General features: G+C 39.4%; 2 protein-coding genes and 1 long non-coding RNA gene across 6 annotated transcripts; 1 reads left to right on the forward strand and 2 right to left on the reverse strand.

Moving 5' to 3' along the window:
* On the reverse strand, positions 2779–5300 carry LOC109833061. 2 transcript variants are annotated; one of them, XR_002245079.1, is made up of 5 exons: positions 5152–5300; positions 4173–4309; positions 3568–3940; positions 3286–3376; positions 2779–2847 (listed from the first exon to the last, which is right to left on the reverse strand). It is a non-coding gene; the product is annotated as an uncharacterized LOC109833061 (long non-coding RNA). The 2 variants fall into 2 exon arrangements; XR_002245078.1 differs by having other exon boundaries at positions 3568–4309.
* Positions 6142–7307, forward strand: LOC109832095 (F-box/LRR-repeat protein At3g48880-like). Its single transcript, XM_020399536.1, has 2 exons — positions 6142–6597; positions 6695–7307. Exons 1-2 carry the CDS (start codon positions 6245–6247, stop codon positions 7173–7175), a joined length of 834 nt encoding a protein of 277 aa, XP_020255125.1. The 5' UTR covers positions 6142–6244; the 3' UTR covers positions 7176–7307.
* On the reverse strand, positions 8023–19115 carry LOC109833062. Of its 3 annotated transcripts, XR_002245080.1 has the most exons (4): positions 18982–19115; positions 18094–18484; positions 8487–9284; positions 8023–8380 (listed from the first exon to the last, which is right to left on the reverse strand). XR_002245080.1 is itself a non-coding variant. In XM_020400607.1 (3 exons), exons 1-3 carry the CDS (start codon positions 19029–19031, stop codon positions 9276–9278), a joined length of 450 nt encoding a protein of 149 aa, XP_020256196.1. In that variant the 5' UTR covers positions 19032–19115; the 3' UTR covers positions 8023–9275. The 3 variants fall into 3 exon arrangements, 2 of the variants coding, with proteins under 2 accessions (XP_020256196.1, XP_020256195.1); XM_020400607.1 differs by having other exon boundaries at positions 8023–9284; XM_020400606.1 differs by lacking the exons at positions 8023–8380; positions 8487–9284 and adding an exon at positions 17594–17742.

The following is a 19607-nucleotide window of genomic DNA, read 5'->3' on the forward strand; positions in this document are numbered from 1 at the left end:
TTTCTGTTTCAAAAAGAATAAATATTAACTTCATATATATGTAATTTTTGTTATAATTTTTTAGTTACTTTTTTCCTATAATAAATTCTTTTGAGGTGCATCTAATAAGAGTTTCTGCTACATTAAATAATATTACATTTGCATTGTACATGTCATTATCAATGAGGATGTGAACTAAATAACTACAATTTTTATTGTCAATTTGTCTTAGATTATAATGTTAATATTTGATTTTGATATATGTTTATTTCATAAAGAATGAATATTACTTAACCTTGATACTACGTCATTCGCGATTCTGTAACATTTATCATTTAGACACTCTTATTAATATCTCTATCCAACTTCTTGTTGCATCCTTTACAAGCATAGAATCACGACTCAACTCTACTATAAATAGTAGTTATCTTTACATTATAGGTGTAACAGTGTATCTAGATATTGATAAACTATTTTAGGTTTAATTGTGTGAATTCTAGAGTAGTCTCGGAAGATTATACCTCTTTCGAATATTGTGATGGTTGCATATATCTGTAATGTAAATATGTGTTGTATTTGTAAAGAGTCTTGATGGAGATGCTTTTGTCTTGGCAACTTGTTCTGAATGAGCCTTGCATATTAGCTTTAAAATATAATATTTTTTTATTGTGTTATATAGATGTTTACTTGGTTTACTTATCATTCTCTTTTTTTTAGTATATTGTATCTTCGGGTTAATGTATATTATTGAAGCAATTTACAAATGACATACACATCTCTCTATAAATTTGAGACAGATATAAGTGGACTTTACATTTAGTATCCTTTAATAAAAAATTTTAGTAACGAAATATATATTACCTTCATATTTAAAGATCTTGAAATCTTATAGTGCTATTACATGTCTATATTTGATCGTGAATTCAAGAAGTGATCCTTCATTGGTAGTCATATCCCAAATAAAGTTACACGCAGAGTCATCCCACTATATAGGGAAAAAAGATTGATTTTTATTTTTTTACTTATGCTATTGTAATAAGTATCATGTGTATACATTTTGTCCATTATAGTGATTTCCCTCCTCTTATTTGGCTTATTATATCTCACAACATAGTTGATCAATGGCTCACTTTAGCTTTAGTTGATCAATGGCTCACTTTAGCTTAATAGCAAGATTATTTGTATGTAATTTTATATTAAATTTATGAATCCTTTAGTATTTAAAGAATAAAGTATAAAACTTTATAAATACTTACTAATTTTTCTTGTAGTTTCCATGGACAAAGTTATTTAGTATATATTTTTCAAGGGGAACTCAACCAATGCTTCTTTGATAGATATGTTAGAATGTTGTTTGATAGATATGTTAGATATGTTATAAATTGTGGTTACTGTAGCACATCATCCGACCCGCGGTTAGTGTAGCGCCCAATCCGATACGCGGTTACTGTAGCAGAAATCCGACCCGTGGGTACTGTAGCAAAATTCCGACCCGTGGTTACTGTAACAGCCTTAACTCACTCATCCGATCTCGGAATGAGGCGATTTAAGATGCGTTGGAAAGCCAACGAGAAGATCTACAAGCTCCCATGATTGAATCATATGTGGAATAAATGGGACACGAAGGGTGCCCCCGCCTTTTGTAAACGACGCGGGGCTCCCGATCAGCTCTCGTTTCCGTTATTCCGAAGTTCCGTTGCTTCGCATGACCGGTCGACTCACTTCATGTGTTTGTCGTTGTCAAACGAGCTCCTGTGACTCTAATAGCGATGTTTATCATCTTCTCTATGTCTCGAGCCGTGTGTGGACACCCATAGGCATTTTTAGACGCCTACAGTATAAAGTGATTTCATATGCTGATGTGGCTTGTAAAGTGATTTCATAAAAAAAAGACATGATTTTAGGAGAAAGCCGACATTGAAGTCAGAAAAAATAATAAAAAATAATTCCAACCAATATGATTATTTGAGTAGGGACCACTTTTTACACTTTCCAAACAAATAATTAAAGTTACATTTGCAAACCAAACAAGCAATTTATGATTCTAATGGAATAAAAACAAACAAAGAAAAGTACAAAAGTAAAATTGATGAGTTGGATAACAACTTTCCAAGTTGTGTCATAAATACATTACTTTACAAACAACAACCAAACAGCCTCTAAGCCTGCCTGAAAATAATAATAGTGATAGAACAGACAATTCTTTGTGTGGAGGAAGAGGAGATAACTGCTGTACACTGCTAAAAAATTAAGCATCCTAGACGGAAAATTCCGTCTAGGATGCACAAAATTCCGTCTAGGATGATTATTCTAGACGGAATTCCGTCTAGAATAGCCGTCTAGAATGTTTCCGTCTATGATACAATATTCTAGACGGAAATTCCGTCTAGAATACATCCTAGACGGAATATTCTAGACGGAATTAAAAACCGTCTAGAATACATTCTAGACGGATTATTCTAGACGGAATTTCCGTCTAGAATAATTCATCCTAGACGGAAAAAATTTTCGTCTAGAATAAGTATTCTAGACGGAAATTTCCGTCTAGAATACTTATTCTAGACGGAAATTAATGTTTTTTATTTTTTTTAAATTTTTTTAAAAAAAGGCATCCTAGACGGAATTTTAGTATCCTAGACGGAATTTCCGTCTAGGATACTTTGCTACAGTAGTTTGTTTTTTTTTTTTTTTGCAGAATCTATTTGGGATGCATGTACACGATATTGAACAAAAAAAAATTATATTCATATCCAACACAATATAATTATATTCCAATATCAAATCCCATTATATTCAAATAATGATCGCATGTATCTTCGCTTTTCACCTTCTTGAAACGATTCCCTTCAGCCCCACCATCATGCATGCCTTTACCATCGATATTATCATTCAAAAACAAAGATATATTATCATTCAAAATCAAAGATAAATAAATCTGTGCATTTTTGCCAAGACTTCTCACAACGGCAACTTTTAGGTGCCATGAACCACATGCCTTAAAATTTGTGATGCCACTCATGTCAAAGGAAGATGAACAATCCGATTATTGTAGGACATGTGAATCATCATGATTAACTAACATTTTAATAAAACAGATGCATGCCAGCAAAACAAAAAAAAAGTACTCAATAGAAGCATCTCGTTTAGAATTAGTATGAAATGTGAGCAATAAAGTCTAAGCAATGGATATATCAGCACCTTGATGTCCTGAAAAAACAGGTGCTATTTATATACAACATTCTTTTGCATGCACTTCATGTATATATACAAAAGATATTTGAGAAGAGGATTCAGAATTTTACTCACCTTGGCAAGCTGCAAGGCATTGTCATTTGCATACTGTAATGAACTTTCTCGTATGCTTTGGATGCCTTGACTGAGCTCCCAAGATATAAATCTAGGTTTAAAATGAACAGTCAGTTGAGAACAACAAATTCAATGCCAAAGCCAACTTGAACTGTGAACAAACTGAAATTTCATTTTCATTTTCCTCTTACTCTTTTAAGAGAACAACACATTAGTTTCTCATCACAATATATATGTTTCTAACTGTTTAACAAATACATATTCAACTAGAAGAGCTTTTACCTGATGAGTTGAAATGAAGAAAATGTCTGGATCATCATAAAATGCATCACATGTACCATTCCCATGATGAACATCAAAATCAATTATAAGAACCCGCTTCAATCCATGTACACGTTGAGCATGCCGGGCTGCAATAGCTATGTTTCCAAAAACTCAGATAAGCCTTCACATATACATAACTGCAACTTCCCGACTCTTGGCTTCTGCTGCTGCTTGCATAAAACTTTAACATCATTTGGACAGTTCTCAGAACAAATATTAGAGAAGAACTTGAAAGAGGAAAATCCTCAAACACCTTTGAAGCAGAGAATCTTTGAGAAAAGCAATGTCCAAACTCAAAAAACCCACATGAGATGCTGCCGATATTATGCTACTAATTTCCCAAAAACAATACAAAACTGAGATTGATTATGTCAAAATACATATAAAAATTGTAATTTAGACAACAATACCTGAAATTAGAATCCTTAGAGAAACAAGAAGCACAGGTGAAAAATATCGACCCCGAACCAAAATAGCCTATACTCTAACAGACACTAAACAAACATCTATACACTCTAAATAAAAGAAATGATTCATCAAAATTTTTTAAATGAAAACTTAACTGGAAATTGCATTGACCACTTTCACAAGAGAACAGAGAAGCAAGACAGAAGGCCAGAAACGAGTTCCACTCCAAGGGTTTCCTTTGCACAAGAACATTCTGTGAAGTTCCTACAAGCCCTCAAGATAACTGTGGCTACTGAAGCAGAAGAAAATTTTAAGTTTCTTACGAAATCGAAAGAAAGATTAAAAAAAGGATTTTATGCTCTGTTATAGTATTTTTCTTAGGAATTTAAACAACGAAAACATCTATAATATGATTCTATAAACAAATTATGAGCAACTTCTTGGAGTAAGTCAATAGTATCTTTTAAATCTAAAATTATACAAAAGTTAGTTCCTCCATTTTCAGGAAATTCCATTTTCTTATGGTGTATGTTGATGCTGCTATAGGAAAACATGCTTGTGTGCAGACCCAGTTAAGCTGAAAGGAGCTCATAGCATGATGATTTTTTTTAAGAAATAGCTGAGGATTATCATCTTCTCAAGTTACAGGTCCACATGACCTTTACACCCTTTCTAAAAATCATTGAAAGAAAAATTAATTGAAGTCAGATATCCGAAAATGGATCACCCTAGTATGAATTCCAGCTTCCCCTCGATCAAAATAGTCATTCTATACTGGATCGAAGTACCCTAAATAGAATCATCTTGTAACGACCCTGTTGTGTGCTCTACATGTCTAGACCCTTAATATGATCACCACACTCACGTCACATGTGCATTAACTATAATCCTAAAATTTAAACAAACAGTAAGATTCAATAATTAGTATAATGAGATCAATAAATTTAAAAAAAAGGATCTTGTGCATCCACAGTTCAAGAATTCTACATCAAGCAAAAGCAGAAATTGAACAAACCTAACGATTAATCATCAGAAGGTTTAAACCCAGATCAATTCTACACCGTAAAAAACTATAAAAATATCAAAAAAAATCGAGGAAAAATAGGGGAATTAAGGGGGAGAGATGGAACGAACCCTAGGCGCAGAGCAGGAGAAAGGGACCATGAAAGATGGCAGCTTGGAAAGCAGTGGTCGGATTTCCACCCAAAAAACCCCCCAAATTTTTTCACATTGACCAACGCAATTGACAGCCCTGAGAGGTGGGGGCGGCGGGAGATGGGGGCGTGCGGAGTGCCAGGAGATGGTCGACGGGGGATTTTTTCCCTCGAAGGTGCTGATCTTCTTCCCCTTTGAAAGCATGAGAGCGGTGGCCGGATGCGGAGAGGATGGCCGAGGGAAGTGGGTGGGGAACGGATCTAGAGGGTGACGCGGAAGGAAAGGGCGGAAGCTTGACGAAGCGCGTGCAACGGGGAAGAGGTGGGCAATAAGAGATCAGTCGCGCGGTGGCCATGATTCCTTGCCGACACAAAGAGGAGCGTTATCTTTTGTGGCGGGAGGAAGGGAAACGGAGTTAAAGAAGTTAGGGGCGGGGTAGGGTTTCTTATGCGTTATGTTTGGGGCGGAATTTTTAGGAGGCGGGGGTTGAATTTCGATTTTGGTGGGAAAATTTGGTTTTCTTTTTTTACGAGTCAAAACATCCTAGACGGAAATTTCCGTCTAGGATACTTGGTCATATTTAAAAAAAATTAAATATATAAAAACCGTCTAGGATACTATTCTAGACGGAAATTTCCGTCTAGAATATTTTATCCTAGACGGAAATTTTCCGTCTAGAATATTCCAAACTAGACGGAAAAATTTCCGTCTAGAATATTCCGTCTACAAAACTTGATTTTCTACTAGTGGTAATTTTTCTGTTTTTATTATTGTTTGGCGACTACTTTTTATAGAGTAAAAAAGGTGCCCGTTGAGATTACAGATGGAGAGAGTTATCAGTTATAATTACTTATTTGGATACGTAAAAATCCCCACTTCCTTAGTTTATTAACTGGTCATTTGATGTGGCTATTAATTTCTTCCGACACCTAGCACCGTCAACTATCAACCACTCCTCCCCACCACACATACAAAAACCTCGTCTGCCCACAGAGAGAAAGGTAACAGATCAAACCTCAGCGCCCCTCCACCCCCGCACCCAAAAAAAAAAAAAGAAAAAGGAAAAAGGAAAATGGAGGAAGAAGAAGCAAGAAATTGGAAAGAAATGGAGGTAGATTGCCTAATCAACATCTTCCAACGCTTAGACCTCCAAGACCTGATCCTCAGCCTCCCTTTCGTCTGCAAATCTTGGTCCAAAGCCTCTACCGATCCTCTCTGCTTTCGAATCCTCGACATCCCATCCCTCACCTTCTTTCCTTGGACTAGCCTGGCTAAGCAGTTCTCCCCTCTTTACTCGCTTTCGAATTTCTCTTTATCGTCCTTCATCAAATACTTCGTCCGTCGAAGCTGCGGGTCCCTCGTCGAGCTCCGTCTGCCCGCAGATTTCAGCCCGACCGTCGACGACTTGGCCCGCGTATCAAACACGTGAGTACTGCTAGCATATACCAGCAATATATAGCCGTGAGATATATATTCGTTTCGGCTGTTATTTAGTTTATTTAGCTCGTTTTATTTATTGTAGATGTCAGAGGTTGAAAGTGATCACTTTGCCTAAGCTGATGCTCGAACACGAAGTCCACATCACAGAGCTCGCCGCAAAGTGGAAGGAGCTTGAACGTCTTGAAATGGGATCGAAGCCATCGCCATTTACACGATTAGCCGCTCGGATCAGTACCAACTGTAAGAAATTTAGAGCATTGAAAATGGCGGGATCGATTAAGAGAGAGGATGCGACGGCGATCGCGGGTTGTTTTAAGGGGATTAAGGAGTTGGATTTGAGCAGGGCGTATTTGCCTAAAGAGCACCTGGTTGTGATCGTCAAGGGATGCAAAGAGATTGAGAAATTGATTTTGAACGAGTGCGTCGGGTTTGATTCTGGGGACGAGGAGATTAGGAAGCTGGTCGATGGGATTAAGATTTTTGAGAGTCGGGGGTCGGTGGTCTTTGATGATTATGACTTTGAGAATGATGACTGTGATCCGTTGAATGTTTGTGTTATGTGAAGATGGAGCGTTGCAAATCAATCATGTAAAATTAGAATTTAGAGTCTCTTCGTAAATTTTTTTTTTTTTTTACAGAGACCGTTATTTTTAATCACGATTGTCATTTGTAAGATGTTTAATTTTGTACGATTTTCATTCGCCAGCAATTTTCTTTGGACCGTGGGCGGCGTATAGCACTGTTGGCGAGTAATTTAGTGTGATTGATTGATCATAATTTGGCCCCTACCGATGTTACATCACCACATAAATCCACCACGTAGCCTATTAAATTTGAGGTTGGTTCAATAGATATAAAATTTAGGTAGCAATACTTGTCACCTAATAATAACGCATGACTCCTTAATACGTTAGCTTATGATGGGTCGAGATTTTAGTTTCTATTGTATTATTGTTAGATATAGCGATATTACTTTTTAAGGTTATTTATGTAATTTAATAGGTAGTTACGATTCGGTTTTGAGTAAAAAAGGAGGATAAATAATGCAAGTATAGAGGATATATAATATTGAAATGTCTAAATATTATTGGATATTCATGGCTAAAGACATAGTCTTTCTATACTAAAAATCACAGACGTTGTACTAATCGTGTACAAAACATGTACATATGACTGTGGTAAGAACACTGATTTCTTAATTCATTCCACAATCATCAATAGTTATTGGGTGGATCAAAATCTTTTTGAAGGTCTACCAAATTATGAATGATACCTTGCAGCACTTGGTAAGGACACAGAAAAAAAGTCAAATTTAAGTAAGCCGCCACCTAACGCTCTCCTAATTTATCAACTTCAAAAGGACTCGCTAGTCAATTTCATTCACCAACAAGGAAATCGACTTCAAATTTGAGACTGAACGTGCGCAAAATTTTCAACCTGAGGCGCTCTAAAAGGTACAGGTTTAGCTACTCCCCTTCACTAACAATTAAATCTAGAGATTTCTCTTACCTCTTTTCTGTTCCGAAAACAAATTGGATGTCCAAATCTCAAACCTAATACTACAACAACAAAGGAATTACGTGCATAAAACAAAATTGTGAAAGCACCAATCAAAACGCCCAGACTCCTCCTCATACAGCCTTCATGTTAGGCTTTGTAGGTACCATTAGGGCCCACTTCAACACACTTTCAACTTTTGTGGAGGCAACTTTCTTTTTCTCCAGGAACAAGCAGCACTGAGCCATCTTTCAAACCTGAAATCTAACAACTACAACAAGAATTGTGGGTTAAATCTTAATCTACTGCAAAACATAATCTCCATCACATAACATAAGAGTATATAATAATGAGAATTTTTATGGTTAGGCCTTGACCTTAAGCATTGTAGATACAATCAGTATCCCACTAACACTCACTTTCAGCTTTCTTCTGGAGATCACTTATTCTTTTTCCAACGGACCCCCGCACTCGGCCAACTTTCAGAGCAGGCAATGAAAATTTACCTACTACTCAGCATGATGCGTCATCATTAGGAGTAAAAGGATCATTTGCACTTTAAAAACCCCAAAGTTTCACCCCTTTTCAACTTTCATATCCTGAAGTTCTATTATGATAGTTTGATACTCCAAAGCGCAAAATAGTTGACAACAGTTTTGTTCGAGAATGCCAACATAAGAAAAGCAAACCGAAACAACTTTTTAAGCCAAATTTCGGCCTTTTGAGCTTGGGGAAAACAAGGAACACACTTTGGACTTCAGGGGTGTCGAATAGGCAAATAAACGTCAATTTCAAAAGTTTGGAGTATCAAAGTGTCAAAATAGAACTTCAGGGTATCAAATTTAAAAAAGGATTTAAACTTTGGAGTATTAAAACTGCAAATAACCCAAAAGAAACAGAATGAAAAAAGAGAACAGGTTTGCAATATGCCAATCTAATTCACTGTCCAGCTCCCAAAAGTACTGCCTTCAACAATGGATTTCTTCAGTCCTCGAAAGGACATGTCTCATTTCTCGAATCGGGTCAATGCACTCGTGTATAGAAATTATTTAACTGGAAAATTTGTCCATGTGCCCTCCTTTTAACCATCTTGTTCAGAAGTCTTTTAACTGTGATGGCGTCGTCCATTAACAGAAGACAGACTAAGTGACTTGGGAGCGCGTCAATCATCGCAACTTTTGCTCAGAGGACAGCAAAGGAAAGAAACAGACAGAGTGAAAGTTAAAAGTATAATCATGCAAGATGAAAGTAGCATGTCTGAAAAACTAACAACATAATACAAGCACTTGCAGTATCCTAATGGCAATCGTAATACGGAAAAAAATAATAATAATAAATAAACATGATGGAGATGCTAATGGTATCACTAAGACAGTAACCTTGGCAGATAAATGTTGGCAATAGCTGGAAGTCTGGGACCAAATATCATACAAGCACAAAATAGTCATAAAACCATAAAATTACAGCCCATAATTGATGTCAGTATTCAGTACAATAAGGCACGAATTTCAAGGACTGTGTTTCAAATCTTAGAAGTGCCTTCTTCATCCAGAGGTTACAGGTTAAGAATTATTGAATTAGTGGAAGAGTGTAAATGAAAGTTGAAGGTTCAAGAAAAATTAAAAAAAATGAAGGACTACATGCTTCATTTTCAGTTTCGCCACGTTAACCTTCCTTTGTTGCCATCATAGATAAATTAACATTGTTCACTGAATCAAACGAAATTAACATTGTTAACTGAATCAAACGAAAAACCTATATGTCACATGACTCACATCCTAAGCAAAAAGTGTCACATCAGATACAGGATAAGAAAAACTGACCACATATGAGGTCAACGTAGATGAAGGCTCAACTTTCCTCTAAAATATAATTGAAGCTCTCGTTAATTAGAATGTTTCTCTTCAAGTTACCGTTGACTGCCCCCTCATTGTTATTGCCTTCTTTTGTGATGGCTTTCTAGAGTTCATACTCAATTACTCCACCCAAAGCATAAAAAAGAACGGGATCCAAGTGAACTATAGAACACACAATATAGCAGTCTAGATGGTATGTGTGAACACAAAAAACCCACTATAGAACAAACAATATAGCAGTCTGGATGGTATGTGTGAATACAAAAAACCCATCTTTGAAAAGATAAGATCATGAGAGGAAGATCACAAAAATTCAGCAATTGCAACTGATAAAGGATATAACAAATCTATCTATGAAGTTATGAGAGATTTGTTCACATTACCAATTATAAATCTTCCTAACTAATAATACTATGTTTTGCAGTCCAAAATATAACCTTATGCACCTCAGCTAGAAAAAAATGGATATAAAAATATCATGGATTATTAAATTGTAAGACAAGAATAAAAACCAATATGGAAAAGAAAAGATTTTCCCCCGTGAATACAATATTTTCCCCCCGTGAATACAATATTCAAACACATCCTTTTTCTACCTACCACTAAAGAGAGACATACCTCTGCACTTGTGGAGTATGGATTCCATTATTTTGTGATATGTTGATCTTCAAGAGATGGATTTCAAATATTATCTGTGGCAGTTATACATAGATTTCCACTCCAGAGAAATTGTGAATGCTACATAAGCTGATACGGGTGTATCTTCTCTTCGGGAGCTTAGCGATCCTCATGGGAGCTTGAGGATAGATGATTCTCATGATATCTTGAGAATAGAGTAGAGGAGTCATGGACGAGGCCATTGGAGGTGACGAAGTCAAAGGATTTGACAAAACTACAGGATCTGCAGGTGGACTCTGGCCGGTCGACCGGCTTGGTCACGGCGGTCGACCGCTTAGTGCACAGGCTCAGACTATGTCTCGGGACTGAGAGCGGTCGACCGATGATGGTGCTGCGGTCGACCGGAAACACTGTAATCGATTTTCCAGTTTTTCGTCATTCTGACCGGTCGACCGCCTTGGGCACTGCGGTCGACCGCGTAGCGGTTCCGGGCCTGGGTCTGTTTCCTGCTCCAGTTGGGATTTCTGTTTAGTATAAATAGAAACACGACTTTTCTAGGGTTTAGAACTCAGATTGTAATCAGAAAAGAGATCAGGGAGGTTGTTCTTTGATCTAGAGAGATTGTGAGAGAGAGATTTTGTAAATCCAATTGATTCTCATAATCTAGAGAAGGTATTTTCCTTCGCCCTAATTATAACTCTTGTGTTCTTCAGTCGTTTTCTTCTTTACCCACTCTTGATAATTCCGCGATCAAGAGTGCTCGCACGGCGACTCGTATCAAGTTGGTATCAGAGCACTAGATCCTGTGAAGGGGGGAACTGTGTATGGTCCTTACTCGCTCACAGTACAAGAAGCTTGGCGAGATCCTTAATTCCTCGGAGGGGGTCCAGAAATTAAGGAAGGAGAAGATGTCTGAAGCAGATAATTCAACAAGACTTGATGCCATGGAGAAGCAGATTGAGACGATCGGGACGACTCTTACCCAACTCGTGGGTCTCATCAACGGAGGAGACAAAAAGGAGGAATCTTCTTCGAAGGGTAAGAAGGGACTCTTCGAATCCGATAAGGAGAGCGAGAAAGCTTATTCAGAGGGGGAGACTGAGATGGTCAAGACTGCTGGACATCAAGGGGGTAAGAATCATTACCAGAATCTGAAGATTGACTTCAAGGTTGAGATTCCTGTTTATGATGGGAGTATCAATATGGAGAAGCTTGATGATTGGATCAAACGCATGGAGATGTACTTCACTCTCTATGGATATTCATCCAAGGAGAAAATAGTGTTCGCGACATTGAAGCTTTCAGGGCACGCGTTGACGTGGTGGAAATCCTATTGCAAACAAGAGAAGAAAGCGGCGTCGTGGAACAAGTTCAAGGAGCTACTTCGGAAACAGTTTTATCCAGTGGGGTTCCTTGAGGAGCGTTGGTACAAGTGGTATGGCTTGCGCCAAAAATTTAATCAGACCGTTCAAGAGTACACGACGGAGTTCCAACAACAGGCGATGGTCCTAAACATCGCAACGTCAGAATACCCCCATCTTCATGAAGTACATGGCGGGTCTGAATGATTACATCCGGAAGGAGATGAAGCTGTTTTCAGTGGAGACAATCGCAAAGGCGAGCGTGAAGACCATTGCCATTGAGGGCCGGCAAAAGAAGGGCAACGAGACAAAGGGGGATTCCAAACCAACGGGGAGCAAGACGGGTGGCTCTCAGTCTAAGGATGAGAAGAAGAAGGGTGACTCGGGGAAAGCAGGATTGACATGCAATCACTGCAAACAGACAGGGCACGTGGCTGATCGTTGCTGGGATAAGTATCCTCATCTGAAGCCAAAAGGATTGAAGAAGAAGGAGGAGAAGAAGGCGTACGTGATAGCACAGGGTCCGAAGGAGGTTCCCGGGATGACCGAACCCAATAGCAGTCTCAACCTTATGGCCGGGAAGCAGACCACCAAAGAAGATGACGACCTGAGGGAGCAGCTCTTTGTTCTGAAATTGCAGGTCAAGACCAGCTTAGTGGATGCTATTGTAGATCCAGGGAGTCAGAAAAATCTGATATCTGAGGCATTAGTACAGAAGCTGGGATTGAAGACGGTGAAGCATCCGAAGCCCTATCCATTAGGGTGGATTCAGAAGGAGGCGGGATTGAGTGTGGTGAACCAGTGTTCATTCAGATTTGCACTCCACGAGTCGTATATTGACGAGGTCACATGCGACGTGGTTCCGTTAGATGTTTGCCAAGTTATTTTGGGCAATCCTTATTTGTGGGATAGATACGCAGTATATGATCGGCGAGCCCAAAAGTACACGTTCAACAAGGATGGCGAGCAATTCATTTTTCGTTCAGCATCTCTCCCACAGGAGACGAGCTTGGTGACAGTGACTCAGGCTAAGAGGTTGGTGAACGCGGGCAGGAAGTTCGTTTTATTGTTCATTCGGCCGTATGAAGAGCAGCTGAGTAGGACGTGCTTGTCCACCTTGAGCAAGCTCCAGGAGGGAGATCTTGACAGGTTGAAGGTCAAGTATACGGACTTGTTTTTGGAAATCACAGGACTACCACCACGTCGAGGTATAGAGCATGAGATTATGTTGACCGGGGAGAGTTCCTTACCTAACATAGGCCTATACCGCACATCAGTACTAGAGTCCGAGGAGATCAAGAAGCAAGTTCAGGAGCTCTTGGAGACAGGAGTGATTGTGCCAAGTTGTTCGCCTTGCGGGTCACCAGTGTTGTTGGTGCCCAAAAAGGATGGAGGCTGGCGCATGTGCGTGGATTACCGGGAGCTCAACAAGATAACCATCAAGAATCGTTACCCATTACCACGGATCGATGATCTTATGGACCAGTTGGAGGGAGCGAGGTTTTTCACGAAGCTGGATTTGAAGTCTGGTTACCATCAGGTGAGGATTCGGGAGGAAGACACTTGGAAGACTGCGTTCAAGACCAAGCAAGGCCTGTTCGAGTGGTTGGTGATGCCGTTTGGATTGTGCAATGCTCCGGCTACCTTTATGAGGCTTATGAATAATTTGTTGCGACCCTTTATAGAGGATTTTGTGATAGTTTACCTTGATGATATCTTGGTGTACAGCAGGACTTGGGAGGAGCATCTCGTTCATGTTGAGAAGGTATTTGAAGTGTTGCAGGACGGACAGCTGAAGCTCAACGGGAAAAAGTGCGAGTTCGGGAAGGACGAGTTGGTGTATCTCGGCTTCATCGTAGGGAAGGGCCAGCGGAGGATAGATCCAGGCAAGGTGGAGCCGCCGATAAGGTCTTTATTGGTGGCGACGCGTATTCAGCCATTGGTTCCTTTGGAGTATGTACAGCTGTATGCATCTAGTAGGGACTTCGGTAGTGTGTTTGAGCAGGCGAAGGCTGGTCGAAGGGGGGAGTATGCACTTGGAGAAGATGGCTTGTTGTATCGTGGGACATCACTATGCATTCCGGAAGATGGTGATAGGTTGCAGTGGATTCGGGAAGCGCATACCTCGCGTGTGCAAGGGCATTTTGGCATTCAGAAAACGCTTCTCAATCTACGGCGACATGTGTTTTGGCCACGGATGCTTGATGATGTGACCAAGTATGTTGGAGGGTGTAAGTTATGCTGTATTTCGAAGCCTTCTAACAGAAAGAGGGGATTGTACCTACCATTACCGGTTCCTTCTAGGCCGTGGGAGAGCATTTCTATGGATTTTCTAGGAGGGTTACTGACTACCAAGCGTGGGCATGACTATTTGTACGTTGTGGTGGACCGATTCAGCAAGATGGTGATATTGATTCCTTGTAAGAAGACCGTGACGGGAGCGGGTGCAGCACAATTGTTCTTTGAGCATGTGTGGAAGCACTTTGGGTTGCCGAGCTCGATTATTTCGGATCGGGATAGCCGTTTTCTCGGGCATTTTTGGGATTCTTTGTGGAGTTTGATGGACACTAAATTGAAGAAGAGCACGGCCTTTCATCCACAAACAGACGGACAAACGGAAGTTGTCAATCGGACTATGGTGCATATGTTGCGGGGGTATAATTCCAGGCATCCAAAGACTTGGGATGAGAGTTTACCATATTTGCAGTTTGCTTTCAATCGGGCGATTCATGGATCTTCCGGAAAGTCACCGTTTGAGACTTGTTATGGATTCTTACCACCGAGTCCGTTTGATCTCGTGTTTTCAAGTGAATCTACGATGGACGGCAAGGAGGGGAATGAAAGACAACGGGCTCAGCGAATGCCACGGTTGAAGCTCAATTGAAGAAATCGCAAGCTAAGTACAAGGCGAAGCATGATCAACATCGGGCTCCTTGTAACTTTGATAAAGGCGATATGGTATGGCTAAAATTAGGTAAGGAGAAGCTCAAAGGAGAAGGGAAGAAGTTGAAGCCTATTCGTTATGGTCCATTTCGGATTATCGATCAGATTGGCGACAACGCTTTTCGTTTAGATTTGCCACCTTACTTAGGCATGTATTCGGTGATCAATGCCGAGTACTTGAAGTTGTTTGAGCCTCCATTATTGGATGATGAAGGTGATGACAAGATGATCTTACCGCATGTTGAAGACTTGTGGTTTGATAGAGAGGAGCCACTGAAAGAAGATTGCATTTTGGAACGGAAGACGACCACGACGAGGCGGGGGACGAAGGAGTCGTTTCTCATTGGACGTCAAGGTCAGGTCCCTAGCAAGGCCAAGTGGTTCAACAGAGAAGGAGGGGCTCGCGAGTTCCCTCAGCTGAAGTTCTAACTTGAATGGGACTTCAAGTTCCTAAAGGGGGGACCCATGATACGGGTGTATCTTCTCTTCGGGAGCTTAGCGATCCTCATGGGAGCTTGAGGATAGATGATTCTCATGGTATCTTGAGAATAGAGTAGAGGAGTCGTGGACGAGGCCATTGGAGGTGACGAAGTCAAAGGATTCGACAAAACTACAGGATCTGCAGGTGGACTCTGGCCGGTCGATCGGCTTGGTCACGGCGGTCGACCGCTTAGTGCACAGGCCCAGACTATGTCTCGGGACTGAGAGCGGTCGACCGATGGTGGCGCTACGGTCGACCGGAAACACTGTAATCGATTTTCCTTCATCCTAATTATAACTCTTGTGTTCTTCAGTCGTTTTCTTCTTTACCCACTCTTGATAATTCCGCGATCAAGAGTGCTCGCACGGCGACTCGTATCATAAGCAACCGTCCAAACTGGCTCTTGACAAACATTTACAGAAGCCAACTCGCTACTTATGTATGTTTCAAACGAATCATGATTCAAATTAAATGCATCCAACCAACAAGCAAGGTTTTAAATGTCGGATGTCGGGTTCATGTCGGACGGCTGAAATCCATATCGGATAGCGAAAATCGGGGATATATCGGGGGACATGGACTAAATATTGAATTACCATATCGAGTGGTGCACATATGTATAATATCATGTCCTAAATGTAATCTAAGCATTCCTAAATTCAATATAAGCATATTTTACAAATTCTAGAGGCGACGCTAGCGATGGGTGGATTCCGACGTCGCAGGGAGACAGTGTCGGAGCTCTTCTTATTCTTCTTCGTCTACTCTGGGTCCTTCGGATGAGTCACCGACCACCCTCTTCCCTTTATCCTGACGATGGGATACACTGTCGCCCTCGGGTTCGGTTAGGGTTCGAATTTTGGGGCGCAACGGGAGATGGACGACGGGGGTCCGAGATGAAGGTGGGGGAAGGGCGTTGTCGTGATCGGTTCCCAAGTCCGTTGTAGCCCTAATTTTTCTCTTTTCTTTCTATCGGGTTCATAAGAAATCCTTAAACATGAGAACTAGTCAAACGAGCTTGGGTTTTTATCACTAAATCCAAACCCGATAACAAAAAACAGATCTTAAAATAGAAGAGCCATATCGGCCGATTTTTAAAGGCTAAAAAATCGGCCGATATGCCCGATATAGCCTCGATATTTCCGATTTAGCTCTGAAAACCGACATACGAGTTGAAAACGCTCATGTCGTGTCGCTCAAGCTCTCAAACCGACATGTCGGCCGACATTTAAAACCTTGCCAACAAGGTTCGGGATTCATTAGCATCTCAAGTACAAGTAATCTAATAGCTAGATTGGGTTTCAAATTCCATGTTTCTCAACTGCATCGCCTCCAAAAGTATATGAAATTATGAATTTCCATTTCAAAATTCAAACAAGCAAATGGGCGACCACAGAATATATAGCATGGAAGTTTTATTCTTTTTCTTTTTCTTTTTTATTCGTAGAACTTTCCCCCTCAAGACTATGTATGTTTATTATATGAGATGAGTTAGACAAATAACAAAAATATTATTTTTTAAAAGAAGAGGAAAAATTAGCAATATCAACTTAACATCTACTTCAATAATTATCAACATGCAAGCATCTGGTATTTATGAATACAATAAGATCAAAAGGCCATGAGAGAGGCAGTGTTCTCAAAAGATGGTTGTTGAGATTTTTTTACAACCAATAGATTTGTAGAAAACCACATATACTAAGGAATTCTAATTTTTTGTCCCTTTTTCGGGTATCTAAGATCTTCAGTAAGTACTGTAGCATGCAAAGCAGTGCTATATGGGTTTTGAGTCCTGCATTCAGAAATTTCTAATGTTTACTCGAGGTGAAACTTTTTGTAATACAGCTTCGCATTTAAATAGCTATGCCAAAGCATTCTTGCGGACAAGCATGAGGACCTTAAGTGCATGGTTTCTTTTGATTAGAGGTTACTTCAAATGCATCCAATATTATAGTTAGGCTTGTGATAGTAATGCTGATTACCAACCCAGTACCAAGAAACAAGTTACATGGGGATACATTAGAGAAAACCAATTAACATGTATATTGCTCCGCATGTATATTGCTCCGTGAATAAATTCTAAAACGAAGAGAACTATCATTTACCACGTTATTAATGGAGATACAGGATACTAGACAAATTGCCCAGCAACATGCTTAAAAATAAGAGACAAAAATACTATAAGACACAGAAAATAATACTCACAAGGAAACTGAAGAGCAACATAACATACAAAACTTCAAAGCCTACAGGTATTTATAAGTTACAACGAACTTTCAGGATACTTTCATTCATTTTCAGGACTAAACCGCGGATTGGCATTCCACAATCTAGCTCTCCCTCCCATGAAGTAAAGACATTCAATGACGGGCATCTGTATCCAATTCATCATGGCGGAAAAGAAAAGAATGTTTAGAGCTATTGTTACCTTATAATTATACTTTTCACCAAATAATTTCTTTTTTCTCTTTACTAATGTGTGATGTGCCATAGGCCAATAACACATGAAGGGGTCATTAAAAAAAATGTACGGATGAGTGTTAACTGAAAAGAGAAGAAAGTAAGTTTTCTCGTCGCACTGAAAGCAATCTGAGTGAAACAAAGCATTATAATTGTTAGGTATCCTCACAGATGAGAGTCAATATGATCCATAACATTTTCTAGCTTGAATTTAGACATGATAAGTTGAACATGTAGAAAAGAGTTACGGAAACTCAACACTTACTCTTTGCAGACATAGACCAAATCCCTTAAGAGGAAAGTGACTTTCAGGAAGAACCAGCCTTGTGGCTAATTTATGACTGCGACTTATAATGTACTTCAAAAACCCTCTGAATGCAAATTTCTCGACACGATAGGCCCGCATGAACTTCTCATTGAACGACGAACCTGCCCACAGATCTATTGCACGGAAATCTAAGATTTTCCAACAAGCAGGATCAAGCGAAGCTTCATACCAAGATTTACACACAAAAGGAACTCCCAAGGTCAGGTCATCAAGACTTAGCCTGCCAAACACACTCACCAAGCAGTTAATTGGCAGGTCCTCCCATTTTCTTCCGTCAACAACTTCCTCTCCATCCGATGGCTCTTTGTTCCCACTTTCTTTCTTAAACCTGAAAAATATATGTTTGCGGTACATCCATATTAATTCAGTTATTTTTCCTCAATCTAACCTTTTGAAAGTAAGATGACAAGCAAACACCCCCCTACAGTATCATCCACCTCATGATCTTGCAGTCTTCATTCAGCTAACTCTCAGCAGATATCATTTTTAACAGTAAGGAACGATATCAAATATATCTTTTGATAGCAAAATAGTAAAGTAAGTAAAGCAACCAGGGTTTGGGGCCTCAAAACAAAACATTATGAAATTTTCTTTTCCATTTATCCAGCAGCCAGTAACCCTAGATCATGTAGCATAAAATATGGCCCTAATTTGAAAAACTGATTGTTGTTTATAAGGAGGTTCAATTGATCAGCAAATTATTTTGAGACCGCAAAGAATGGGACAGTTTCTCGATTGCTGCTACTAAAAAGAACCGAAAATTTTCCCAAATTCAAAAGTAAAAGAACAGGGCATGAAATATTAAGAGAAGAGAAGGGGACTCACCTTTTGGGGCTTCGATCAGAGAGATCGGTGCTGGTTTCAGATTCATCCATGGGAAGACGATCTCTTGCAAGAATTTGAGATCAGAACTTACCGGGGATTTCTTGGGGTTTTTTCGATATCAGTCCCACCGTATCTTTCATATTATGAATTAGTACCCCATATGCATATTTTGAACTAGGGCCCAAAATCTTTATATTTTGAAATTTGTCACCCAACCCTTCGTAGTATTTTGATATTTCAAACTAGTCACATTAATTTTTATAAATTGACACTTGTCCCCCAATTCTTAGTCCGCAAAATCTTTGAGTGATTTGAAATTAGTCTCCCAAATCTTTATATTTTGATTCTAGTCCCTGAAATATATAAAATATTTTGAAATTATTCCCCAAAGCTAGCTACGGGAGCTAATTTCAAAACACTTAAATGGCTTGGGAGATAATTAGACTCAAAATGAAGTTTTGAGACGCTGTTTCAAAATGCTTAAGTATTTGGTAGACTAATTTCAAAATATAAAGATTTGGGTGATTAATTTCAAAGTATCAAAGATTTTGGGGATTAATATCGGCAAAACCTTTTTATTAGGGAAGTTTTTTTTTATTTATTTACTTTCGCGTGTCATTAGCAAG

The sequence above is a fragment of the Asparagus officinalis genome, chromosome 3, assembly GCF_001876935.1.
Source record: "Asparagus officinalis chromosome 3, Aspof.V1, whole genome shotgun sequence".
NCBI classification, from domain to species: domain Eukaryota; kingdom Viridiplantae; phylum Streptophyta; class Magnoliopsida; order Asparagales; family Asparagaceae; genus Asparagus; species Asparagus officinalis.

Bases quoted from the DNA above. Each gene is read 5' to 3' on its own strand.
- LOC109833062 (XM_020400606.1), bottom strand. From the start codon at position 19,031: ATGGATGAATCTGAAACCAGCACCGATCTCTCTGATCGAAGCCCCAAA. The intron at 18,485-18,981 runs GTGAGTCCCCTT...TATATTTTTCAG, and splicing joins TCTGATCGAAGCCCCAAAAG to GTTTAAGAAAGAAAGTGGGA. The intron at 17,743-18,093 runs GTAAGTGTTGAG...AATTGGATACAG, and splicing joins TTGGTCTATGTCTGCAAAGA to ATGCCCGTCATTGAATGTCT.
- LOC109832095 (XM_020399536.1), top strand. From the start codon at position 6,245: ATGGAGGAAGAAGAAGCAAGAAATTGGAAAGAAATGGAGGTAGATTGC. The intron at 6,598-6,694 runs GTGAGTACTGCT...TATTTATTGTAG, and splicing joins TTGGCCCGCGTATCAAACAC to ATGTCAGAGGTTGAAAGTGA.